This window comes from Rattus norvegicus, unplaced genomic scaffold (assembly GCF_021556685.1).
Source record: "Rattus norvegicus strain SHRSP/BbbUtx unplaced genomic scaffold, alternate assembly SHRSP_T2T haplotype2-0000026, whole genome shotgun sequence".
Taxonomy (NCBI): domain Eukaryota; kingdom Metazoa; phylum Chordata; class Mammalia; order Rodentia; family Muridae; genus Rattus; species Rattus norvegicus.
The window spans coordinates 842501-869566 of NW_028238785.1; the positions used below are offsets into that span (position 1 = coordinate 842501).

At 45.8% G+C, this 27066-nt stretch overlaps 1 protein-coding gene across 1 annotated transcript; it reads left to right on the forward strand.

Moving 5' to 3' along the window:
• The first annotated feature begins 6299 nt into the window (after nt 1-6299).
• LOC147997908 (disks large homolog 5-like) lies at nt 6300-9067 on the forward strand. Its single transcript, XM_087601533.1, has 5 exons — nt 6300-6453; nt 6919-7062; nt 7696-7862; nt 8573-8678; nt 8797-9067. The coding sequence occupies exons 1-4, from the start codon at nt 6347-6349 to the stop codon at nt 8635-8637; spliced, it is 483 nt and encodes a 160-aa protein (XP_087457659.1). The 5' UTR covers nt 6300-6346; the 3' UTR covers nt 8638-8678; nt 8797-9067.
• The last annotated feature ends 17999 nt before the right edge of the window (nt 9068-27066 follow it).

Consider the following 27066-nt stretch of genomic DNA (forward strand, 5'->3'; position numbering starts at 1 on the left):
CTGGAGGTCTGACTTAGGAGAATGGCTACCATTCTCATTCCTGTTCAAGGGTCAGAATCTGAATTCTATGTAAGGCTGAATAATATTCCAGCACATGGCTGGACCATGTTGAATTTACACAGTCACCTATGGATCTTATATTTTGGCTTGTAAACACACACATATAAGACTCAAGTGACACCCAAGTGGAGAATTGCAGGAGTCCTCCATGGCTTTCTGAACCGTCTGAGAGACCATCCTGTCCACAGTGTATAGGGCACCATCTACTCATAGCTCACACAGCATGAGAAGATTAGGGAGGGTTAACCTGGCTTCTCTGTCTCCTACTTTCTCCCACACTAGCCCTAGCATCTTTCTGTATTGCAGTGAATGTTTAGAACCCAGGAGGATTCCAGCTTCCTTGCTCAAATATAGCAAGTTCCTTCTTGCCTGCTTTGAGACTGAGTCTCATGCAGCCCAGGCTGTCTCTGATCTCACCATTAGTTAAGATGGCCATAAACTCCTGGTTCTCATGCCTCAGACGTCTCTGAGTGCTGGGTGACAGGTATGCACCACTCTTAAGTCCTGCCACTGGGACAAGAATGAGCAGAGCCTGCTCTGAAGCACACACTTTGCTGGTGTCAGTGATGACTGACTTATGATCCTGTCTTCCTTGCCCATGGCCCTTCTCCTTGGTGCATGCCATCCTTCCTCCCTGTGACTCATGGGGGACACCAAGCCTGAGGATGTCAGGAAGAAGTTTACTTACTTCACTGGGTTGGAGGCTGTTAGGTTCCTGCGTCAGTAGGTGAGATTCAAGCTAGAAGGTTTGTGGCATGAGAAACTGGAACAGAACTGGCATGGCAGGAACAATCGTCGCCTGGCTCTGAGAAGACCAGGTGGGCAGAAACTCATCGTTGGGCAGGTAGTGAGCTCAAGACCAGGCTGGGCATTGCTCAGCGCATGTGAACAGGTGTGCTTACATGGACATGTGTTTCCCCCACATGGTCACCACTTATCCAGGCATTATGAATACTCCAAGGAGCTTTTTATGTTTTAACATCATGTGTGTTTGTGTGTCCATACATACATATACACACATACATTCGTACATATACACGAATACACGTACATGAAAACACATGCATATACATGACTATACACATTCATGCTCACACACACATATATACACACCTACATGCATACACACATACACACACACATACACACATACACACACATACAATACATATACACACATACAAATACACCTATACACACATATAGACAGACATATACACACATATACATATACACGTATACACATACATGCATACACACATTCATATCCACACGTACATACAGACATATACATATATACTCACATACATGTAAGCACATGAGTGGAAGCCAGAGGACAGCTTGGCCCTTGGTTCTCTCCTTTTTACCACGTGGGTCCTGGGGATTGAGTCAAGCTCATCAGACTTGACAGCAAGCCCCTTTAACTGTAGAGCCCTCTTGTTGGCTGCCAGTCACCTCTTTCCACAAATTCTATCGATGGTGGAATGTTTACAGTTGTTATTCTCATGATTCCCTCAGCAATAGCGCAGACATCATTTACACTGCATTAGGAGTTATAATTCATGTAGATGTCAGGAGAGCTGGAGGCGTGGATCAAGAAGAGAGCCCACTTTCAATGTCATTATGTGGTATTGCCTTAGGCCCTTTTATACACTCCCCTGGCTTTGTCTGAGTATATGTTTGATCTCTCTATGACTGTGCAAAGAAGTAAGAGCTAGGGCTGGGCCACAAAATAGGAAAGTACTTGTTCATCCAAAAACAAAAACAAAAAACAAACAAACAAACAAAAATAGCTCTAGGGTTAAATATTGGTGCTAGTACTGAAGTACACAGTCAGAAGGTATTTTTCTAAGTAAATAACACAATATTGGGGATGACAATATGATCAAATATCCTACAACATAAGTTTGCAATGTTACCTACATTTTATAAATCAAGTCTGACCACCGTTTTGGTTGTTTCCAATCCTGTCTGAGTGCATCATCACGGGAATCCCAAGGAAAATCAGAACTGGGTTCTTGAAGCTGTTGCACAGGGCCAGTATAGACCTAAATACTACAGAGGAAACCTTGATTCTTATCACAAGGTACCATTCACCATCCCTCTTGTCACATAACTTATGGCAAGATGTCACCCCTCCTGACCCTAGCTGCTTCTCCTAAATGCTGCTGAAGGGAAGATTTGGTGTCAAGGGGTCTGGATTCAAACCACAGGACACTGAATTCATTTAAATAGGTGTAGTTTATTAATGCACACACCAATACAGTTCAACCAGAGCAACAGCTCACAACTGTGTACTGGACATTGCTAGGCCCCGCTCATTGCAAAATCCACATGGGCTCATGCACAAGTGCTGGAAATGCTTCGGTCTATGGGCCCTGACTCAGGCCATTTTACACATAATTGTTCCTATTTTCCTTGAATCTATTGGGTCCTATGTGAAGAATACACTTGGGGAACTTGTTAAGATTAACAAACCTCATAACATACAGAACATAACAGGGTATGTGACCAGTACCACACAGTTCAACGTCAGAGTTTTTTGTTCTTTGTTAGTGTTTTTCTTGGCATCCATGATGTGGAGGCATATTACAGAACAATAGGAAAGAGCTGGCTGCTGTGTAACAAATTCGCTGCTATTAAGGTAGGTATGGGGGCAAGACCTCAGCAGTAGCCCTTAAGATGGGAAGGAGATGATGTGTTTGATACTGAAAGGAGCTGCCTCAGCTGCGTTTCTCTGCCTGCTCAGTGCCCATTCAACATCACTCTGTCCCTGAAGAGGAACTCAAGGTCTGCCCCCTGCTGCCTGTGAGCCAGGAAGAGGCACAGAAAGGCAAGGCCACAGCACTGGTTTCCAATCCCTCAGTAATGCTGGATTTCCAATAATGTACTTGTATACACAAATACACTGTGGTAAGTTGCAATAGATACTAATCATTTCTCACATAGGGCAGCAGTTGATTGACTACAACTAATTCTATTAAAAAAAAAGAAACCTGGCTCTTGTAGAAATATACAAAGAAATATCTAGGATGGTGGGGGATGAATTCTGCCATGGACTGAACTCGTGGAAGTGGGGTTGGGAGAAAGATGCATGGTTAAATAGCCCACCAGGTTCACATTGTGTCAACTTGATTTAATCTAAGGACAAAGAAGTGGAGTATCTCTGATCGCTTTCTTCTAGTCCCTTTAAAGCATCACTGGGGTTTGAACTCAGAACTTCACACTTCTTGATGGGGCAACTACACTCAAGGAAGCTTAAGATTTTCATAGGCACAGTATTATGCTATATATACAGAGTAGATAATACTAAGATGTTCAGAGGGTGATGTCCATTTGTATGCACTCTTAATGTGGACCTAAAAAAAGAGAGATCAAGGTCCTTAAAATAGAAAGATCAGTTCCAGTTGTTTTCTACCATTCCAAACAGAACGACTGGTAGGGAGAGAATGGTAAATAATCGAGAATTCGTAGATGATGCTTTGAATGAAGGGTGGATTTCTGTGCTGGTTTAAAACAGGGTCTCAAGTATCACATGTTGCCCTCTACCTGGCTGGCCAGGATCACTTTGAGCTCAGATAAACCTCCTTTCACTTTGCAATAAATAGGCTTATAAGAGTGGCCTCCAAGGACTGTGCAGACAGCATTAGCCTTTCACAGTTGAGGTGTGTAACCCACAACTATAGTTTTAGCCATGTTTTTCCATGTCTATCAGCTATTTCAGATTGTTGCTGTTACATGCCTGACAATCAAGGATGCAGAAAAATAACCTGATACAAAGTAAGGACATGGAGATCACATGGTGATCACATGGTGCCTCTTCCGTACGTTCTGGATGAGGTTTGTTAAAATTCCAATATTGCAAAAAGCTTTATATAGGGCCCATCACATTACGGGTCACTATGCACTGTTCTATCTAAAATGGCCTAATCAGAACTGACTCCCATATAACACTTCCTGCAATCCTCATATGAGAAGCTTGAGCTTTTAGTTTTGACTTTTTCTTTTCTCGTTCTTTCTTATTTTTTGCTATATAAGTTTATACAAAGATAGTTAAGGCCATGAATTTGCCCCCAAAATTTGAACTACGGATGTGATCAATCAGTGTTAGTGGGTGCATTCTATAAAGTATTCATTTTTTACTATGATAAATGTGTTTTACTATGATAAATGTGTTACTACTTTTGTGTTTGGTGGGGTGGCCATTTCCCAGTGTACAGGTGCAGGGACCTTGCTCTATCCACTTAATGATGTTTATAGCCTCATATTAGACGTTTCTGTGCACCCTCTATATCTCTTGTGTATTTTATTTTTCTAATAGAAGCTCATGGTACATCTTACTCAGGCCTGTGAGCAGTGCTCCTTTAGCAACATTGGTGCAGAGAGCAGAACCCCACAAGCAGCATGAGGTTCCCTTCACTGGTGGCTCTAATATTGCATTTTCCTCTGCCAACTGGTCTCCACACTATTCCTAGCACCTTAAAGACTTCAACTCTTTTTCCTAAGGAATTTTCTGGCAATTGTCGATTGCTAAGCACATGACTTCATGAGTGTTCCCCTAATACACACCCATGTTGTAACCTACCATGCAGACTATTTCTTGATGTGATATAAAGCACATGTACATAATGAGACAGGAGAACTTTTGACTGCATATTCAAGCTGGTGTGAAATCTCAGGAAGCTTTAATGGCTAACATTGGTGAATGAGGACAATTTGAGTTAGGATGAGACATTTTTTGGGAAGATTTGAAAGGAAACATTCATTTAGGTGCATAGGAATTACTAAGGTTTTTCTAATCAAGCCTTGAGGAAAATTTGGCTTTGGAAGCAGGAGATGCTCAGTGGCTCTGCCCCAGGAAAGTCTCCTGGAAAGGGCACCTCAGCTTATGCTCAGTACAGGGAGAACATTAGCAGGAGGCAAAGTCTGCTCCCCATGACATCTGCTGTCCCTTCTTGGACATTCTATTATTTCCTAGAGAGTTCTGGCATCCTCTGTGATGTCACCTGTGTTGTAGTGACAACCAGTGCCCTAGTTTCTCTCAGTCTGAGTCTGGCGGTTACAAGCTAAGACATGTTTTCCCGTCTTCGCAAGCGTTTTGGAAGGGGGAACGTCGATTGTGGAGAGACTAGAGTGAAGGAGTTTGGCCTTTCGTCTCAAAGTAATGATGGGCAAAGACAGCACTTCTGGGGAATGTGGAGTAAGTTCTGGGCAGTGTATTTTGAGCTTCCTGCCAGGGTGGCTGCAGGCTTAAGCTGACCTTTCTAGCAATGGGCCACAGCAACTGGAGCATCTGAAAAGGAATTGAATTTCCATGAATATCACAATTCCTTAAAGTCAAGGATTTCAGAACTTTAGTTTCCCCATCCCCACTGGGAGGATATGGTAAGGCCAATGCTATTATACTGTGAACTTCTGGTCTTTACTTTTCAGTTCATTTATTCTGTTACATTGATATAATAACACCATCAGTAGTCATGGAGGGTCCACCTTTTCTGAGTTTAGACAGGGCAGCAATGTATTTCACTATCATTGCTTCTTTAAATACAGTGGGTATCTGACAGTAGTAACAGGGAGAGATTGTGCTCCAGGCAATAACCTTATGTTCTTAGACATTCTCTGATTTCTTCTAACTGGCAGGGTCATCGTTTGCTTTATATATTAGAGGTTGTATGTTACAAAAATTTTTCTACAATACCAAAACTATTTTGAACGTGTAGACCAAGATTCAGCCTGTAACGTATTCGCAATTCTGGGGCATTTGGTATTTCACATAGGGACACTGATAAGTCTGTTGAACATATCCTCCCTGGAAATGCGTTTTAAGTCCAAAGTTGTTGGCTTAGAGTATCAGGGTAGGACATCTGAGTGTCTCCAATCACTCAAGTTTTGTGGATGGTGAATTTATCATCTGAGTTCTGAAGCCACAGGGGTGAGGGTCCTGAAACCAAGCTGTACCCTGTTCAGCTGATGATAATCCTGGAGAAGCCATCTCCGTGGTACATGTAAGCACCTGATGTCCGGCATAGGGAACACCTGGCTGCTTACGTCTCTTGGTCTCTATAGAGTAGTGGGAGAACTGAGATCCCCTGAGGAGGTCTCTTAAGCATAGACCAATCGCCTAGCAGTGACACCAAGTTCCAGGCTTGTTTTCCTGTTTAGGCCTCACTGAGGTCTATGAACACTCTATGCATTCTCCCCATGCAGGTTCACTTGTGTTCTTCTACCTACAGACGCTGGGAGAGAAACATCATCCCCTGGCACTGACCTAAGCAAGAATCAGGCCATGAAGGAAAAGGAGAGGCTGATTAAAGAGCTGCAGCTCATTACTGAGGAGAGAAATGACCTGAGAGATCGCCTGAGGTTTCTGACAGAGAGATCCATGAAGAACAGGTATGAATTGCTCCAAATGCTCTTGTTTCATTCCTGGGTCTGCAAGGTCACCTTCTTATCCTATTAAGGTTTTGGGTTCTAGAAAGCTGTGCCTCCCTAACCACCCTGTGCTAAACCTCACCTCCCGTATAGTGGAGATTCAGAACCTGACCCTTCCTGAGGAGTGAGATTGAAAATGGACTCATCTGCTTCCATTTATTTAAAAGCAGAACTTGTGGTCTGAATGAAGAATTCAGGGATAAAGTCAGGGAGAGTGAGTGCCCAGTGTGCATTTGCAAAGCCCTTGACAGCTGGTGGCTTTGCAAGATTGTAATTGCAGTGAGTTTATGGTGAGTCTCTGTACTTGCTAGGTAGGGGACTGAGTGCTGGAAGATCCAGGCAGCAGCCTGGGGTAATATAGGACCCACCCTGAGTTCATATATTCCTAAATGCCGATGTTCATTGTATTCTATCATTTCGGGCCAGGCCACACTTCAGGCCAAATCCATATTATGAAGACCTGGAGAGAATGGAGGAGGCGGTCATGTCAATTCTGCACAACTTAGAGATGGAGAACACTGAGGTCCATGAGAACAACCATAAGCTGAAGAAGGAGATTACCTTCTCTAGGTAAGTCCTGGTCAGAAAGGCTATCACTTGTGGAATGGCCATTTCTGACTTTCTTTGTTCTGGATTGGACGGTCTTCAGCTCTGGTTCTATCTCTTGTGCTATTTACCCATCAGTGTTCCAGGGTCATTAGGACTCAGTTTTCAGTTCCATAAAAGACTGTTACTCATCCCAGGATTGTCTAGGCATCTTCAAAACGCTCTAGGGAGAACAGTACTGATTGAAGTCAGCAGAAGGTTATTAGGCTGACCTGGACCTATGGTGTCACACCAGGTTTTACAAAACTCAGTGCGTGGACCACATGGTTAGCATGACCTTCCCTTGGTTCTACTGACCTCTTTTGAGGGTGTTGGCCCAGTACTAATTGATGTTGCCCCTATGTATTGGGCTTTCATGGATATTTGTATATCCATGTTCTTTCTCAGAGGTGTGGACACTAATTGGTGTCAGGCCAAGCAAACAATGTATTCTTCCCCGAATTAACTCTTTATGGTTTGTGCAGCAGCCTTATATGTATCAAGATGCATTTTATTAAGTCTTCATGGGTATCTGGGACCTGGTAGAGTTAGTGGGACTTGGGAGTAGGAATGGGAGAAAGGGCCAGCATGATCTTACTATGCAGACTGTATTTCCAGAAACCTGCTCAGCCAGCTCCTGATGGAGAACACATGTAGGAAGAAGTTGGTCCCACTGAAGCAGGAGAGCAAGGAGGTACATCTTGATTGTGCACTGAACCAAAAATATTTGGTTGACTTCAACAAGAAAGATAAAGACCATCAACGGCCAGAACCAGCATTATCAGGTAGGGACGTGTTAGCTTAACAATATCTGATAAAATTTGCCAATTTGATACATCTTTGCTTCTCTTACCACCTTTCTAATTTACACTCACAACCAGCCAACCACCTCATGTAATGGAATTGTTCATTGCTCTGCCTATGCACAAGTATTCTAGGAAGTTAACCACTTTTCAGAAACTGAATTATTGTGCAAGCATATTTTGCTGCTCTTTTTGAAGCTGCAGTCTAGAAATGGTGACAGATGAATAACATATCATATTATTGCATATCCATGTGATACATTGGATCCTATGTAGAGTTTTGAACAATTTCTTGGTTCTTTGACAAATGACACTCTGTGGTCATGTGATCTCTTGTGTAGGAAGCACCTTTGGGATAAGAACCAAGTGCAAATGTCAAATTAGTACTTATCATTGGCTTTAACCTTGGTGACATATGGACATCTCCTTTCTTCTGCAACCCGATGAGGTCTCTTGCCATTGCCCTGTTCTTGGTTTGCACTGGTATAAGTCTGGGTCCCAGATTGGCAGCCCACATTACTGTGAGGCTCTCTGGAGATTTTGCCCTGCCCACAGAGTTAGCAACAATGATATCACTTAAAATGTCCATGTCGACTGTCCAATAGAACTGAGGTGGTAGAAGGCAGCATTCTGACAGCTGGCTTGCATTTCCCCACCAAATCAGTGTCTGAAAAACTGCCTTCCTCTCCCAGGTCTCAGAAAGTGCAAGAGAGCTGGAATTGGACACACCCCAGTAAGAGAGCTTCCTGAAGAATAAGTTGCTTTCTCAGGAGTCCCTGATGACCAACATCCTGAATGGTAACAACATTTTTTGGATGAGTATTCATCCTCTGAGTTTTTTTGTCATTTCTTAGAGACCCTAAATTTATATACCACTAAGCCAGCCTGACTGATTGAGGTCTTACTTTCTTCTCAGAAAACAGCACTTGAGAGACAACTTGGGGGACCGCCTTTCATTATGTATGCTAGAGGAGAAACAGCAATACGTCTGTGCTACTAAATGTTCGTTAAGAATATGCTTTTAGAAATATTTTTGTTATGATTTTAATTGAAGTTTTCTTTTTGTTGTTTCATATTTATATGTTCTTGTTACTATTTTTACTTTCAAATATTTTTAAATATTTTTATTCAGTTTAATCCTGTTTTGTTGTAAAAATGTATTTGTAATGAATAAAAATTGAATTCTATCTCTTGACTCTTAAGACCATCATTCTTACTCAAGGGTTCTGTCCCCTCCTGTGGACTTAGAACTGACAGCTACAGATGGATCTCTGCATGTTCCATGGATCCTGGGCTAATAAGTGAATTCAAAGTCACCAAGGGGTACTCAGTGTGACAGTGTCTTTTGTGTGGAGAATGTGGCTGTGTCTCTGACACTTTATGTTGTAATCACAGACACACTTTACCCAATTGTTAGTGTCCATGTGGTTCTTCTGAGAGAGCAGCAGATGCTCTACCCTGTGAGTCATCACCACAGCTCCTGCAGGTGGCTTTTGTTATTCCACATGAGGGGCTGTATTAGGTGGACAGGATCACCTATGATTAAAGAGAGAGATCAGGAGATGTGTGTTCACAGGGAACTTACTGAGCCGTACATGCTCAATGTGTTAGCTTGCCAGGCATCCCTACAGGGCTCTGGTATTCCCACTCCTCATTGTGGGTCAGGATCATCCTCCAGCATCACTTAGTTTTCATATTAGAGCAGATCTTTCACCTGTTATCAATGATGACCATATGTATTATGCACATCTGATAAAATACAGAATAGAAACTAGATCCTGTAAGCCAGCTTGGCATAATGTGCTCTATTGATAGCAAGAAACGTATCTTAATCTAAGCAGTTTAGGGAGAAATACAGAATAGAAACTAGCTTCTTGTAGGCCAGGTTGGCATAATCAGTTTTTTGATAGTTAGCAAGAAAATTATTGTAATCTAAGCAGTTTAGGAAGGAACCTCAAGAGCATCCATAGTGAATGTAGCCTGCAGCTGTGAACACAGGTTTCTCTTGGAGAGCAGGCCTGTGCAGGCCCAGAACCTAGGTGGGACAGTGCAAGCTACCCTTTTTCCATGGCCAATCTGGGATCGTATTGAGAATGTATTTTTTCCAGGTGACTGATTTCCAATTTGTGGAATTGATCTAACTTGCTGAGAGTGGAGGTGACTCAGAGAGTTAAAGTACAGAAGGACCAATCCAGTATGTCCACAAAAGCTTGCTGTCACCCCAGGGCTTTTAAAAGCTCAGCAGCTAGAGAAGCAATGTAGTATTTGGTTACTCTCATGCTTAGGTCTAGTCATTCATTATAAACTGACCATGACACAAAAAGTGTCATCTGTGTCAAAACTAGTTGTAACTAGATTCACCCCACACTATCACATCACTACCGTATTTGAGGTTCTCAGTTACTATCTAAGAACCTGGAAGAGGCCTGGGTCTTGCTACACAAAGTCATGATTTATATCTTCATGACACTGTGTGCTTTGTTCTGTTAATGCTACCATTGGCATACAACACCTTGGATACTTAGTGCTGACATCTGTGACATGAGACAATAGTTCATGTCATCCTATCCTGAATAAAATGTCCTTAGAGTACGGTGTAGTGGGAGGGGCCTTCTTTTCCTGTGAGATAGCAAAACATTTCCAGTCTTCAGTCAAGTCTGACAGCCATTGTCCAGTGCCTGTCTTGAGATGTCCACCTTTTCAGCTGAGAGTCTTCATCCAGGCTGCTCTGTAATTCTGTAGAAGATTAATAGGTTCCAGCCCTAGGATTTAATTCAGTGTGACTGTACTTGCCGAATATGCTCAAAGCCCTGTGATCCACCCTAGCCCTCTGTGCTTTAGAGAAAGAAAATAAAGAACCACATTGCACTTGAAGTTTCTCCTCCAACAGAAGGAGAGCCTGCATAGGGCCTTTAAGTAACTCTAAGCCCCAGCTTCCCCACAGCTCCCTCCATCAATTCCATGATTGGTGTGTTTTCACTACTACTCACTTTCTTCTGTGTGCAAAGAATGTGCACCATGTCAGTAAGTGTGTGTGTGTATGTGTGTGTTTGTGTGTGTGTGTGTGTGTGTGTGTGTGTGTGTGTGTGTGTAGTCCCTAGTGAAAACTGTCGAGATACATGCAGACTCATGCTACTACTGTCCCATGGCACCTTGCAGGGAACCCTGAAATGGTGGCTACTTTAATACAGTCTAAACCGGGTGTGCATGGTTTCTGTAAGGTCACCACTACAGAGAGCAGGAAAAGCTTCAGTAGTCACATGGATGTGATCAATCAGTGTTAGTCATGCCCTTCCAGCATGGTAGACTGCAGGTTGTCTGTCCCCAGCACTTTGCTCTCTTGTGCCCAAACAATGCCAAGGTCAGGGCCGTTGAGCCGTGAGGCAGAGGCACACCACCCTCAGTGCTGCCTAAGACCCCTAAGACTGTCTCTTTCGGGTGTGTGCGTGCTGGACACTCATGGATCCTGAGATCTCCGCAGCTGAGGTGAAACAGTACTGGAGCCATTGCAATGTGGGCACACATTTGGTTGTGGAGCTGGGCCACTCTTTGACTTTTATTGAGTGGAGAGACAACTGTTGGCTGAGCCTTTGGTGAACCGGATGGCCCCTGGCCACGTCAGCAGTCAGCAGTATCAAAGCTGAGCAACCAGTGTTTTATGTTCCATTTTGTCATCGCTGGTCAGTGTTCTGATGCCACAGCACATGGCTGGTCTCAATCTCCCCATGTGGCCACAATCCCTAATTGATATGGCCTCCACTTCCCAAGTGCCACTGGGATTTCTGTAGAACCCCTAAGGCAGCAGCAAGCAGGAGCTCCTGACTATTCCCTCCCTGCTCTCTGGATCTGCAAGTCGTTCTGTGTACATATGGGTATTCCCTCATAAACCCTTGATGCCATGATACCTTAATAAACACTTGAATCACGCCCTTTCTTACAGAGACCCCATAATGGCCAGTTTTCAACTGCTACCTGACACAATCTATAATCACCTGGGAAATGAGGGACAGTCTGGATCAGACTGGCCTTTGAGCATGACTATGCGTGACTGTCTTCGTTGCTGTGGGGGATGCCAGACAGCCTCTTTTCTGATCCTAGAGTCCCTATACCCAGCCACTTGTCCCCTCTACAGCCAGATCCTACTTCTGCTCCTAGGCACTGTCTTGGACTTCCTTCCCTCAGGTGGCTTCTATCCTTTGGTTGCTACAGAAACCTGTTATGAGGAAAGGAACAGGGAGTTAAGAGTTCAAAGCCATCTTCCCAGTGATGTTCTTTCTCAGAGGTCAGTGGGACACTTAAAGAGTTTTGTGTATACATTTTATTAAGCAAGGGACAATCATGCATCAGACCCAGGAAACTAACAGCACATCTACTGGACCTCCTTCAACACCTGGGCATCTCTTCTGGCCTGTGCTTCTGTGTGCTGAAACCTGGGGACCAACTTCCTGTGGTGTTCCCAGGATGACTGTGCACATTACTACACTGGCGTAAATCCTCAAAACTCACAAACAGCAATGGGACCGACCGCCACAGGAACGGTTCTCCATCAACAGATACCACAGACCAGCAAGCAGAAGCATGGGAGGGTGGTGCTGTGGTTCACACACTTCTCTTTCCTCACTAGGGCAGGTGACCCGCTGGAGAAAACAAGGAGGCAGCAGGATGGAAGAGGAAAACTACAACCCAGTCCTTGCATTAAACAACCAAGCACATTCAGACTAGAAGAGAGAAGTTTGCCAAGAATGAGGGCCACTTTGGACATCCATCATCAATAGCCCTGGCTGTCTAGGCCAGCATCAGATCCAGCCGTCTCCAGGCAGGTGTCAGCCAGGCCCTCAAGGGCACTAAGAGCATTAACCATGAAGAATAGAACAAGATCTCTCCCTCTTGCCTGCCTGACAGCCAAGCATGTGTATGCCCTGACTATGCTCACGCTGGGACCCCTGCTAGATGTTAAGGTATAGAGACCTGATAGTTGATTAGGACCCTGTTCGAAAAGGAAGACACCGGATATTTCCCTCTGGCATCCATATGTGCATGCGTGGTTGTACAAGCTGGTAGAATCTCTCTCTCTCTCTCTCTCTCTCTCTCTCTCTCTCTCTCTGTCTCTCTCTCTCTCTCTCTCTCACACACACACACACACACACACACACACACACACACATTCAAAGTTTTGAAGCACAGCAGAAGAATCTCTGGGACTCTAAGCCTGACCAGCCTCATCTGTGAGCCACAGCTTCTGTGTGAGAGCTCCTTTGTGTGAGAGGCATAGGGTGACTGAGGTAGGTTGCTGGTGTCCATCCCTGGCCTGCATGTGCATGCATACAGAGACATGGACACATGCACATGCTGAGTACCCCTCATCCAATCCTGAAATCTGAAAACACTGAATTTCAAATCCAGGCATTCTCCTAACCTACACCTTCCCTCAGGAATTGGAGATGAGGCTTTGCAAGAATCCTCAACCAGTGAGACTGGCTCAGACCTTCTGAGATCTATTCTGCCCCAGGAGGAAACAGCAGGTGTTATCAGGACAACACAGAAACTCAAAACTCCAGCCTGATGCAGGGACCACCTGCTGGGTTAGGAGAAGACTGGGCATCAGGGTTCCTGAATGAAAACATCACGTGTAAACTCACAGGGTAGCTGTGGCTATGCCTTCAAGGCACCTTCAGCAGCAGCTTAAATGGACTAGGGATGACTATGGGAATCTGCCTGCAGGGTGATGTGAGAATCCTTTTGCTAAGGCTTGGTCGCTAGATGTTGCCACAGAAACCCTTGAACTCTTCTTGGAGTACAGTCCAGGCAGAGGCTGAACTCAAAACATTCTGATTATGAACTGAGTTTAACAGATAATCCGGAACCTGAAAGCCACAGGCCCAAAGGTCTGCACTGCAGGGGTGTGGCATCACTGCAGGGATGACCACACAGTGCAGGGGTGAGGCGTCACTCAGGGGATGACCATACACTGCAGGGGTGAGGTGTCACTGCAGGGATGACCACATATTGCAGGGGTGAGGCATCACTGCAGGGATGACCACACACTGCAGGGGTGAGGTGTCCCTGCAGGGATGACCACACACTGCAGGGGTGAGATGTCACTGCAGAGGTGACCACACACTGCAGGGGTGAGGTGTCCCTGCAGGGATGACCAGGAAGCTGACTGAGCTCCTCAGGGTTCTCCCTGTCCTCTATGTGCTTCCCTTCTAGGTGAGCACTGCAGCTTTCAGGGTGCTGGAGGCCTGTGTGGGCAGCAGTAGGAACTGCTAGCCTTGTTATTCACAGCTGAAAACATCACACAGGATATTCCAGAAGTGAACACCACCAAAGTGGGGCCTTTCACAGCACTCTGGGTAGTTTGGCAAAAAGCCACATGACAATTTCGCCTGTGATCCATACCAAATGTCTGCTGTCAGTGCCTGTCTCTTAGGAGCCACCTGGATGATCCAGGGGATGGTCCTGAAGAAAAGGCTTGGCAAAATTGAGGTCTCCAAAGCCAGAGGAGCAGGGGCCGTAGACCATGGAGACTGACATATGCTGATGTTAGACTACCCAGACTCATCCCTGTGTACAAGTCTGGATGTCACAGAGGCACCTGGCAAAGGTCCCAACAGTGTCCTTCAGGATTCAGCTGTCTCCCTAATTGCCCTCTACCTCCCCCACTTCCTGTTGTTCTGGGAGTCAAGGACTTCATCACCTTTTTCGTTTTCTTGTCATATTGCAGGTACTGTGACTCGACCACTCTTCCTCCTGCAGGAGACACATCATTTGTCACAGAGCAGGACGGCTGCACCAGGAAGACCCATAGCATAACCAGGACGCTACAATGAAAACATGACTGGCCCTTCATGCTGAATGACAGGAAAAGCACCCGGCCTTCTCTTTGTTGCAGACTGGATTCCTCAGCATTCCTGTTATGAACAGGGCACTAGTACCCTTCACAGGATAATTAGTGTTTATAAGACATTTATAGAATTCATCTTGTATATAGGCCATTGGGCTAGGAGCCAGCATCAAGGCATCAAGTAGGAGGAAACACAGAAACATTCTAGGAAGGGAAAGCCAGGGGCCAGTGGGATGGCTCAGTGATTGAGGACCAGAGTTCAGATCCCAGCACATGGATGTTCACAGTCATCTGCAGAATCAGATCTAGGGGGTCCTATGACCTCCCCAGCTGCCAAGCAGCTACATGTGTGCGTCTTAGACACTTCTCACTCACCGTGAATCAACCTAAGCCACAAAACATCCCACACCTTCTTGGATGGGCCCATCCCTGGGGGAGTCTTGTGTGTTCTGGGCTTCAACTCTAGGAAAGCTTGGCCTTGTTTTATAGGATGTCTTATTCCTTATATCAGCAGAGAAAGAAAAAAAAAGATCCAGTCCTGGAACCCTAGAGGACACTGCCATGATGTCACTGCTGTGCTGGCATAGGCTTAGAGATATCTCCATGATCCATCCAAGTCACCTAGAGCTCAGGGAATGATGGAAAAATTTATGTGAGTTCGCCCAGCGCTTGCAACCATGAGAAAGCTTGGAAAACACAGGGCACATGTGGTGTTTGATCCTGGGTCAGTTCAACCCTCTTGAGCCTGCAGCTAAGACAATCAGTTACACTGGCCTGAGTGTACAGGCCAGATCTCAGAACCTGTTTGCCAACCATGGAACACTCTGGATTCCTCCTCTTAGCTGGACCTTGTTCCTCTACACCTCATCCACCCAAGCTTCTCAAGAAATGAAGCTGCCAGGTTAATACAACAACTAACTGAAGGCAACAAGAGCCTTCAGCCGCCCTGTGGCAGTAAGGTCAGTCCATAGGTCTCCTGTCCCTGCACCGTCAGTACCTGTGAGAGCCATGGCCACTTATTCCCTTCCGAGGTGAGAACAATTATACCCACAACCTTGCTTTCAACAAATCCTGCCTTGGCCATTGGTGGGACCCTCATGAGACTCAATCTGATGCAGGCCTCCTCAGACACTTTGGCTTCCTTTCTGGCTGCTGGAGCTGGGGCCCTCTGGCCTGGCCTAATGTAGGATCAACAACATCCAACTCTGTCGGGCCTCAAGCATCCCACATTGGGGGCCCTGCTTCACTCCTAGGTGCATTCTTTTCCCACATCTCTCCAGTCTCTCCCTCATCCCTAATTCCCCTAGACTCTCAGGCCCAGCCCTTCAGTCTCTGGTGGAGACTGCCCTGGAGGGACAGGAGCCCCTCCCCTGAGATACTCTCCCACCCCATGCTGCTGGGCTCTGACAACTCTGCCCTTGGGCTGACTCATCTCTATAGGCACAGCCTGCTGCTCCCCTGCCCCTGCAACCCACTTCCTAGCTCTGCTTCACACAAACACTCTGAGATCTCTACACTGGTTTCCCATTCTATTTTGCTCCCTCTCTGTCCTCCAGAAGTTCTGCTGCTATCTCTCACCACAGCAGGACCCACCAAGACACTGCTCCTGACCCCAGCAGCCACCAGCAGCCCAGGTCATGGGGCTACTAACAGCTTTGGCCCAGGACTCAGGGCTCCTTCCTTCTTCAGTATCGAGTCCAGGCTGAGACCATCTGGCCTGCTGCTGGGTCCTTGAAACCCTCAATCTCACAGCCTCTGGGCACTCTGAGCCCTAGTCCTTATGGCTAACAAGTAGCTGCCCAGTCAAGCAACATGGGCCTCACTGGCTTCCTGGTGTGCCATGATGCTTTCCCTGCATGGCTGGGGTTGACTGCATGCTAGGAATATGTCTGGAACTAGACCTGCAGGTAACACCTGATGTGTTGGCCAGGCTGTCCTCCTACTCCTGTTCTCAGGAGATTCTCCTGACTAAGTCTCCCAAGTGCTGGGATGAGAAGTATGTGCCACCATGCCAGCTAGGAGTCTTCAAGTGTGATGAAAGACTGGGATCTGTGGTCCTGGTTACTTCCAACAATGGGGACACCAGTGTTCTGAGCATTCTGTCATCTAGGACTTATATTCCATGTACTTCACACGAACACTGTGAGACTTCTGCATTGGTTACCTGTTCTCTTTGAAACCTGTCTTCAGGTATCTGACAGTGGGAGTCTCCATGAAGTTTTTGTCACCCTGAGGATGTGGATATATTAATAAGCTCAGGCAGCATGCAAACACAGCAGAGGTTACAAACAAGACTACCAGGCTGGGGCCACTAAGTGATAGAGTGCTCCTTTGGCATGGTGAGGGCCCAAGTTCTCTTGCAACCAACATCTCCTGGGGATGTAGCTCAGTGATTAGGCACTTGCCTAGCGTATGTGAGGTCCTGGGCTCCATCCCTAGGACTAAACCCTCATCCCCTACCCTGAACGCACCAGGTCCAGGCATCACTGTCAATCCTGAGGGCTTGAGTTTGATCCTCAGGCCCTCTCTGATAGAAAAAGAGAAAAAACTCCCTTGATTTGTGTTTGACCCCTACATATGTCATGCCCACCCCACTTCGAGTGTACAATTAAGGAAAGCATGAGTAAGTGGTTGAGAGGCACTCACTGCCCTTGCAGGAGACCCCAGTTTGCTTCTCAGCACAAACTGCATGTGACTCAGCAGGTCTCAGGGTAGAACTGGATATGTGACCCTGTGCTAAAGCACTGTCCTGAGTGGGGACTGCAGCTTCTGAAGAGGAATGCAGGCCTGGCCTCCAGAACTCCACCTTCAGGTCCTGTCTTGATGCCCTGGCAAAAGAAACTCCTTCTCTCCAGAGGAGCACTGCACTCAAATGACACCTCAGTGATGAAAACTATCTGTCCCCAAAGGCATGCCACTGAGCAGAGATAGCTTCCGTCATGCACCTCTGCCCATCCCCAGTTCCTCATGTCAATAACTCAACCTTTCATGAAGTAGATGGCAATGCATGAGGTAGGATGATCAGTAGTTTACTGGCCAGTCTGGGCTCTATGAGATGCTCTCCCTGAAATCAGAGCCAGCAAGAAATTCAGCATGAAAGCTCTTTGTAAAGAAGCTCAATGACGCAGAGCAGAGCCTGGGACCCCGCACGGTAGGATAAAGTGACTCCCATGGATTTTCCTCTACCTTCAACACTCATGCTTTGGCATGCACACCCCTACAAGGAGATCAATACACATGGAATAAAAAATTAAACAGAAACATTAATGAAGACAATGCATACAATGTATTAAAGGATCCCGGGAACACTCACTTAGCACTTTCCTTTCCTTTGTCTTGGGAACAGCACCTGCACCAGAGACTGGAGACTTCCTGCAAGAGAGAGAGGACAGATGCACTGTTCATTCAGCTGGAGAGCTGTGCAAAGACCAGAGCCACCCGCCTTTTTCTGACAGTGGGAGCTGGGCCCAAGTGTGGGCTGTTCCTACTAGAGGCACCACAAGAAGAGGACCACCTTCCTCAAACCTTCCTGGAAGTCAGAGCACTGGCTATGGACGTCCCTCAATCCTCAGATGACTCTCTTTCAGCGGTGGTTCAGAGCCTCTTAGGACAGAGAGGGACCAGAGCTTCCCCCCAAAGCAAGATCCCTATCTTATCTGACAGTTATGAGGGCTTAGGGATGGGACAGATGATGTGACAAGGTTACATGTAGCACAGGGCTAGGTTAGTAAGGCAATCAAAGAGGAAAGAATCCTGGAACATTCCTCATCTGTTCTTTTTGCTCTGTACGTAGGGATGAGGGGCAGTGTGGGGTAGAGGACTAGGACACAGCACAGCCTTCTCTGCACATGGTTAGCTTTCTAGGCTGCCTGGTCACTGTGACCAGCAACTTTTCAACTGTGCCACTCTACTACCAAGGCTGACACAACTGGTGACCATGTAGCAATAGGACTTTACTGACTTAGCAACATTTGGAATCACACAATGAGCATGTGTCACAGAAGAGTTTTTTTTTTTAAGAAAAGGATTTTAAAAAACTATTTATTTTGCCTATCTGAGTACGCTGTCCCTGTTTTCAGACACAACAGTAAAGGGTAGTATATGAGAGTAGAAATGGTTATGAGACACAATGTGTGGTTGCTGGGGATTGAACTCAGATCCTCTGGAAGAGCAGTCAGTGGTCTTAACCACTGAGCCTTCCCTCCAGCCCCAGTATATTGTATTTTCAATGTTGTTTGTTTTTATTTCCTTTTTCACGTATGTATGTATAGCGTTTCTGTGAGTACAGGTGTGTGTGTGCCTGTGTAAAGGTCAGGGACAACCTGAGCACAGGTCCTCAACTTCTACCTCTCCTCCATGGCTGTGTATGCTAGGCTAGCCCTTCCCCCTAATCCTAGAGACTGTCCACTTTATGCTCCTATCTCCCTGTGGGAAGTGCTGGATGACAGACACTACTGCATCCAGGTTTATGTGGCTTCTAGGGACCTAAACTGTTGTTGGGCTTGTTCAGCATGAAAATAAACACCATTTCACAGCCCTGGCTGGGCCAGGCAGTGCACAGGTCTTTGCTGCTCTTGCAGAAGACTTGGGTTCAGTCTCCACCACCCGGGTCAGTTGGCTCACAACCACCTGAGACTCCAGGTCCAGGGACTTCCAAGCTCTTTCTGGATAAACCTACATGGCAAAAGCAGGGCTGGGAGCTGGAAGACTCTGGTGTTGGGTCTCCCTGTAGCAGGGGGCAAAACGTGGGCATATGAGACAACATGGAACCCTGTAATTCTACAAAGTGCAGAAGCTCCTGATGTCCCTCATGGTGCCCCAGAGCCTGTCCACCACTCATGGAGGCTTCAGGAACATGGCCTTTTCCTGACCTGTGTGCACTCTGCATCCTCACTCTCTACCCCCTGCTTTTCTGGGTTGGATATCTCAGGTGTAGGAGGCGCCAACCATAGGCCTCTTCCCTTAGCATTTCAGCATTTTACCCACTTGACCTTCACCAGGCATCCTTTGCTCTACACAGTTACCTCAGCCTGTGACCCTCATCCTCCAGACTCTAATGAAGCAAACACCCATGTGTGTGGAGCTCTCATAGTTAGCCAGGGCTAAAGGGGAAGGCAGCAAATCCTTCATGAACTCTAGAGCTCCTGAGGCCTAGGAAAATTTCTATATCGGGGCTAAACTCATGCTGACCTGTAAGACTACATTTTTCCTTTAAACAGAAGGATGTGTGGTGGTGGTGGCACAGGCCTTTGATCCTAACACTTGGGAGGCAGAGGCAGACAGATTTCTGAATTCTAGGCCAGCTTCCTCTACAGAGCTAATTCCAGGTCAGATACACAAAAAAACAACACTGTCTCCAAGAGTAAAACAAAAAGAGAAAGAAAGAAAGAAAGAGAGAGAGAAAGAAAGAAAGAAAGAAAGAAAGAAAGAAAAGAAAGAATGAAAGAAAAGAAAGAAAGGAAGAAAGAAGTGAAAGAAAGAAAGGAAGGAAGGAAGGATTCATATTTTGTATACAATGAGATGCCTGCCTGTCTATACCTGAACCACCATGTTAACTATAACTCTTGTCACATCTGTATTAATTCAAATACTGAAGGCCAAATGGTTAAATCTTAATGACTATACAATTGGGGGGTGGTGCTGAAGAGATGGTTGGTTTAGTGGCTAAGAGCAGAAGACCAAGGTTCAGTTCCCAGTGTCCACATGGTGGCTCCTATTAACCTGTAATTGCAATTCTAGGGAATCAGTCTGGACTTCACGGGCACCACACATACCACATGGTGCACAAGCATTTATTAGGTGAAACAGTCAGGCACATAAAATAAGTAAATAAAATATATGGTTAACAGACACTGTGATTCAGGAAGTTCTTAGTGACTTTGGTTATCATTTCTCTCTCCCAGAGACCTGTCTTCCTCATGGCTCAGCCTCCCTGGCTTCTAGGACATTCCCTAGCTCTATGGAGCATGAAGTACTCAACACCATAAGCCAAGCATTGCAAAGCCATCTGCACCTTCATTGCTACACCTTCACCATGGCTGTGTCTAAAGGGAGAGACTTGGAATCCCACAGAGGCAAGGCCAAATCTGTTGGGCTATGTGAGCCCAGCCACTCAATAGTCAGATGTATTCCTGTCCTTGGCTATTGCATGAGGCTCTTAAGACAAATTAATCTGAAGGATATCAACAGCTATGCTGTTAGACCTCTCATTGCTCTGCCGACCTCCAAGCTCCATTTTACTGGCTCAAATTCACACCTGAACTCCTCTCCTGCCTCAGCCACCATCAGCTCTTCTACTCCTCTCCACCTGTGCTCTGAATAATCCACACTAAGGTGGACATTAACCTCTTGTGGACCTCCAGACGTATGCTTGTGATTACTCTTCATTGGCTGTTTTGTATGGGTAGGCGGGTTCTTCTAGTCTCATGCAGAACACTGCTCACACATTTTGGATCTTACAACATCCTCTTGATTGAGAATCCTGACTAATGACTGACTGAGCCTTCCATCCCTGAAGCCAGCCTCTGTCTCCCAGTCCAAGATGAGAATCCTCACCCTAACCCCATAGTGTCCAGTTTCATCTCAGAAGCTAGACTCTGAACTGCCCAATATCTTTTGGATCTCTGCCTCTAATTCTCTGACAATTCGTTCCTATTTTTTTTTTTTTTGGTTCTTTTTTTCTGGAGCTGGGGACCGAACCCAGGGCCTTGTGCTTCCTAGGCAAGCGCTCTACCACTGAGCTAAATCTCCACCCCACCCCCGTCCTCTTTTCTTTAAAAAAAAAAAACACATTTTGTTGTTTATTTTTTGAGACAGGGTTTCTCTGTTCCGCCCTGGCAGTTCTGATATGCTCTCTGTAGACCAGACTTGTCAGGAAACCAGATATCTCCCTGCCTCGGCCTCTTAAACACTGGGATTACTGGATTGTGCCAGCATGTTTAATTAAAAATTAATTAGTGGCAGTGCATGTTGGCACATGCCTTTAATTCCGTCCGTTGGGAGGCAGAGGCATTGTGAGTTCCAGGACAGCCAGGGCTATAAATTAACACCTTGTCTCAAAGAAAACAAGCCAAAAATGAAACAAAAATGTTGCAATATGGTTTTAGGAATGTAACTGAGTCTGTTCTTGAACTCTGAATCCTCCCACTTTCACTCAGGTGCTAATCAGCAGGCTTCTGTCTTGACTTTCACTGCGCACTCAGGGCTGCCAGGACTGTTACCTCTCCCAGTCTAACTCCTGACTCTCTGATCAGCATCATCACAAAACTCCTGCTAAGAATTAAGGAAACCTGAATTCTAAGGAACAGTCGGAGCTCCAGTATTTCCAAAGCTCACTCTAACACAGATGGATCCTATGCTGCAGTAAAATGGTCACAGCTGGAGGTCTTAATTCCAGGACTTGGGACAGAGGGGTTGGAGGATCTTGAATTCAAGGTTATTTTTATGTTACATTGTTGCTCAAAGCGAGTTGGGCTGCTACAAGATACCCTGTCTTAAAACTATACCAAACACACCTAAAATGAAACAGAGGAGTTTGAGTGGGCACAGATGGGAAAGCTGGGCACTTTGTGGCTAAGCCACCTGCTGCCAGCACCAAAGTCCATGCACAACCCCGATTCTGAGCTGCGTCTGGGACCCTGCTCAGGAGAATGCAGCAAAGTAGCTCAGATCCAGGGCTTTTGGTCTAAGAGGAATTCAGGCAGTCACACTTTGGATGCCAGTTCTCCAGCTCAACTGCCTGTCAGCACAGGATCTGGTCGTAGTCATGGCTTGACACCCCTAAATTCCTTCCAGCTATGCTCTGAACTCACCCTGTTCCCTGTTCTGATGAATCTGCCATTCTCCACGGGAGTAGCTTCAAGAAGTCCCTCTCATTTGAAGCTCCACTCAGAGTGCACTAAACACTGCTGGGGAGGGGCGTGGCCAACAGAGCACCCACCCCTTTTAGCTGTAGAACATTTAGCTCTAGAGTGAGCACTGCTGTGCATTGTGGAACTTAAGCAGTATCCCAGTCTTGGCCTGGGAAGAGCCATTGACACCCACACTTTCTGGAGTGACATTGTCTCCTGAGGATAGAGTCAGATCAGGAGCAGCAACTGATGTTCACGAGAGACAAACTTTCTTCACCACCTGCCCATGCTGGCCCTAGGATCTGGGCTTTTTTGGTGACATGAGTGCTGAGCCTCCCAGGTAGATGGGTTTTCAGGGGTCAGGTGGTGATTGTCACCAAAGATATCCATAAGGATAAGTCATACTGTACTAATTCCCATATTAGATCCCTTCTCACAGGTCACAGAGGCCATAGTGGGTCCTAAATGTGGAGTCAGGTTCCTGTGCACTTTTGAGGAGAGTGGTCAGACGTTTAGGCTTCGTGATATTTTGTTGGCATTATTTTGGGGGGATTTTATTTTTACTGTTGGGGCCAAACCTGGGGCTGCCATGTGGAGGGAAAAGGCTTTGCCATAGCTGTAGATCATCCCTAATTATAAACTCCTGAATTCTCCCAATCCTGGAACTATCTAGGTCACTCACATGATGCAACCTTTGGGGCATTCCTCACATAGAATCATGGGGTGGACTGCATCCCAAAGAGAGACAGTGGGAAATGTTCCCCAGTGTCTCCCTGTGGCTGTGACGATGGGAGTGCTGACCAGTGGATGGCAGGCCCCATGTGAAAGCCTTTTGGTTTCTACTTGAGTGGAATCTTCACCATGCCTTTTTTTTTTTTTCTTGAAACACAGGTTGCCCTGGAACTTACAGTCTTCCATCACCCTGACTCAGTTTCCCATGCCTGGGATCATAGGCTTAAATTACTATGCCCATTTTTCTTTTTTGTATTTATAAATCTGCTAAAAAGCCAGAAGGATCCGGAATGTAAAATGCTGCGGTCCAAGGCATTTCCAACAGGGGATTCTTGACCTAGGAGTATCCAGACCAGTGTTTATTGTGTGGCTACTTCATTCCCATAATAGCTTATATTTGACAAAGAATTCCAAGTTGTGACATCACTGGGCAGCAGGCGATATCCCACACAGCAGGACTGACTCAGGTTGTAATTAAGGCTGGAGAAACTTACTAGGACCCTGGTAATCCTACCACCCTGGGGCCTTTAGATAGCCTTAATCTGATCTTCCCCCCTGTGCTATGAATCAATTGCTCTTGAAGGTAGATTTGAATTTACAGTCACTGTGAGGCAGGAGAATTAGGACCCTACGGTCACTCTGGGCTCCATAGGAAGAGCCTGTTTCAATAGTAAAAGAGGTCACCTGTGAGTTCTTACTGTCTTCCCTGAGGCCTTACTGCTGGAGTTAGACTAGCTGTCTCACCAATTGAAGTAGAGGGCAGAATGCTGGTGCCTTCTATAGTGAGGACTAGTGACAGATGGTCTATGGAAATTCTAGAAAGGTCTACAAGTATTTATGTCCTGTGCAGGGGAACTGCTGGCTTCCCTGTGTCCTTTGCCTTTATTTTGCAGTCCATGGGGCACCTGGAAATGTCCCCAAACCAGGCTGTACACAGGGCCTGTCCCGTGACTCTCACTTGCGCTCAGAGCCTGCCTGATAGTCATAGGTCTGACAGAGCCCTGACACCTGCAGAGAACACTATAAGGGACCCTGCAATCCCCACACTGCCCATCAGTGTCTATAATGTCCCTATAAGACACTGAGACGGTCTAAGCTCCTTCCAATCTTTATGCTGCATCAGAATCTGACCATTGCTACATTTGCTCCTCTCTCACCCACACTAGAAGCCCTGTACCCACACTAGTCCCAGCTGGCCTGTTGCCTACTGACATCTCATGGACTCTGCCCCAATATTCCCTCTTTGCCTGGGTCCCTGCAACTGTGTCCAGTTCTGGCTGCTTCCCTGCCTCCTCACTTCCATTTTCCAAATGGCACATTGACACATGGGTTTCTGGGTCTCCCACTCCTCGGATGCTGGGAACAGGTTCATTCTTTGCTGTTTGAACGGTTGTCCTAACACTGGAGGACCTTGCTTCAAGTAGTGGCAGTCAAACCTGGTGCTGATCGTGTCAGATCTGTCCAGGCTGTCTGTGTGACTGTGGCAATGCGCCTCTGTTTTGGCTGAGTGTTATTTACCTCCCTCATGGCCATGTGATAATCAGACCATGAGCATGTTCATTGTTTGGAAAGAAGGGTGTGGAGGACATATGCTCCTCATCCTAGCATTAGTGGAAAAAAGACATAGGCAGATGATGCATTCTAGACCATCCTGGGCTATAGAAACTCTGCCTCGAAGAATGCAGGTGGAGCAGGGCTGGGGTTCAGTTGGTTGCCTAGCAGCCTACCACATTGAGCAGGCACCGCTCAACCACCTGTACATACACATCTCCTGAGATCTCTCTCCTAAATGGGAGGTGATCGTGTCCACCTACTACAGCACATGCCCTGGAAGGACAAAAGCTACCTACAGGAGCTGTGGTGATGGCTCACAGGTTAGAGCATCTGCTGCTCTCTCAGAAGAACCACATGGTCCCTAACAATCATCTACAGTGGGGAATGCTATTCCCTCTTTTGGATCATGAGGGAAATGCACTCAGGAGTGGCCCAGACATACATTTGAAAAAAAAAGATCCATTGAGTTACATGATAAAAATAAATATAATCAGCAACAATAAAAAACACAGCATATGAATGATCAAATGAAACAGCACCTATAAAAACCTATTTCCCAAAATGACGTTAATGGTCATTATCTTTGTGGTTTAATACTAATGCTGTATTGTAAGAAAAACTGAGGCACATGGTTCTCGATTAGGATTATTCTATATTCCTTTGTGAAAGTTGTCATTTTTTCTGCAGCTCTACAGGCATGAGTGTGTGTTACTCAATATCTGGTGCACACAGTCAATAAGGAATGTGTGTTGTAGACTGATATAGACTAGGATGAGCAGAACACATGACAGCATGGATACAGTATGTCAGTGATTACATCATAAAGTGTGTGTCCATAAAAAAAGTCACATTATCCACACAAAAGACACTATCACCCTGTGTACACCTTGGTGGCTTTGAATTCCCTATTTACCCATGCTGCCTGGACCATGCAAAGATCCATATCTAGCTGTCAGTTCTAAGTCTACAGGAGGGGAAAGGACCCTTGAATAAGATGGTCTTAAGAGTCAAGAGTTACAAATCAATTTTTATTCATAAGGAATACAATTTACAAAAAACAGGCATAAAATGAACAACTAAAATGGTATAAAAAATGAAAAACAGTAACAAGAATATATAACTATGAAATAACAAAAAGAAAACTTCAATGAAAATCATAACCAAAAACATTTCTTAACAGGATTTTCTTAATGAACGTTTAGAAACACAGTTGTAGTGCTGTTTCTCCTCTAGGACGTGAGATGTCAAGGTAGTCCCCTCAGTTTTCTCTCAAATGGTGTTATCTGTATGAGAGAAGAGAAAGACCTCAATGAGACAGGCTGGCATACGGATACATAAATTTAGGGTCTCTATACATTGAGGAAATTATCTGAGAAGAAGAATATTCCGCCAAAAAGTCTTTGACTGTGAGGATTGTCGTCACAGGGAACTCCTGAGGAAGAAACTCACTCTTCAGGGGGCTGTCTTCCTGGGATCCGTCCTATGCCATGTCTCCTGCAGATCCTGAGACCTGGGAGGAGAAGGCAGCTATTAAGACACTGATTTGGTGGGGACATGCATACCAGCTGTCAAGTTGCTGCCTTCTGTCCCTTCAGCTCATTGGACAGACAGCACTGATCTTTTCACTGAAATCATTGCTGATATCTATGCAGGATGGGGAACATCACCAGCAACCCTCACAGTACTGTGGGAGAACAAGCTGCTCCTCAGACTCTACCAGTGCAAACCAAGAATGGGGAAATGGGGAGAGACCTAATTGGGGTGCAGGAAGAAAGGAGAAGGCCACATGATACCCAGATCAAAGCCAATGACCAGGACTCATTTGCCATTTGCACTTGGTTCTTATCCCTACAAGGTGCTTCCAACCATCACATGACCCCTGTATGACCTTTGTCACACGACCAAGAACTCGTTCAAAACTCTTCATAGCATCCAATCTGTAATAGGGAGATTTAGTCATGTGATATGTTATTCCTCTGTCACCATTTCTGGACTGCAGTTTCAAAAAGGGCAGAGAAGTATAATTGACCATAATTCAGTTTCTGAAGAGTGGTTAACTTCCCAGAATACTTGTGCATAGACAGAGCAATGAATAACTCTATCACATGAGGTGGGTGACTGACTGGGTGTGGGGAGATTAGAAAGGTGATAGGGGAAACAAAGATGTATCCAATAGGCAAATGGTATCAGACATTGTTAATCTGAC

Coding starts and splice junctions, on each gene's coding strand:
- LOC147997908 (XM_087601533.1), top strand. CDS start 6,347: ATGAAGGAAAAGGAGAGGCTGATTAAAGAGCTGCAGCTCATTACTGAG. Junction 6,454..6,918: donor GAGAGATCCATGAAGAACAG/GTATGAATTGCT, acceptor ATTTCGGGCCAG/GCCACACTTCAGGCCAAATC. Junction 7,863..8,572: donor GCCAGAACCAGCATTATCAG/GTAGGGACGTGT, acceptor TTCCTCTCCCAG/GTCTCAGAAAGTGCAAGAGA.